The 491-nt window shown below is 64.2% G+C and overlaps 1 protein-coding gene across 1 annotated transcript in view; it reads left to right on the top strand.

Annotated features, from left to right (window-relative positions):
• The first annotated feature begins 4 nt into the window (after positions 1-4).
• LOC104543344 (hepatocyte nuclear factor 3-alpha-like) overlaps positions 5-491 on the top strand; it is a 1,230-nt gene continuing 743 nt past the window's right edge. The window contains 2 exon segments of the mRNA XM_010187930.1: positions 5-181; positions 184-488. Of these exon segments, the coding sequence (XP_010186232.1) occupies positions 5-181; positions 184-488 (482 nt within the window).

Genomic DNA, 491 nt, shown 5'->3' on the forward strand with positions numbered 1-491 from the left:
CTCCATGAACAGCATGAACACCTACATGACCATGAACACCATGACGACGAGTGGCAACATGACCTCCAGCTCTTTCAACATGTCCTACGCCAACACGGGGCTGGGGGCTGGGCTGAGCCCCGGCGCCGTGGCCGGCATGCCGGCGGGCTCGGCGGGGCCGGTGAACGGCATGCCTGCCGGTGTGTGGCCGCCATGGGTACGGCGCTGAGCCCCGGCGGCATCAATGCCATGTCGGGCCAGCCGGCCCCCATGAACGGGCTGAGCCCCTACGGCGGCATGAACCCCTGCATGAGCCCCATGGCCTACACCCAGTCCAACCTCGGCAGGACGCGGGACGCCAAGACCTTTAAGCGGAGCTACCCCCACGCCAAGCCACCCTACTCCTACATCTCCCTCATCACCATGGCTATCCAGCAGGCACCCAGCAAGATGCTGACGCTAAGCGAGATCTACCAGTGGATCATGGACCTTTTCCCCTACTACCGGCAGCA

The sequence above is a fragment of the Mesitornis unicolor genome, unplaced genomic scaffold (assembly GCF_000695765.1).
Source record: "Mesitornis unicolor isolate BGI_N332 unplaced genomic scaffold, ASM69576v1 scaffold29907, whole genome shotgun sequence".
Lineage (NCBI taxonomy): Eukaryota > Metazoa > Chordata > Aves > Mesitornithiformes > Mesitornithidae > Mesitornis > Mesitornis unicolor.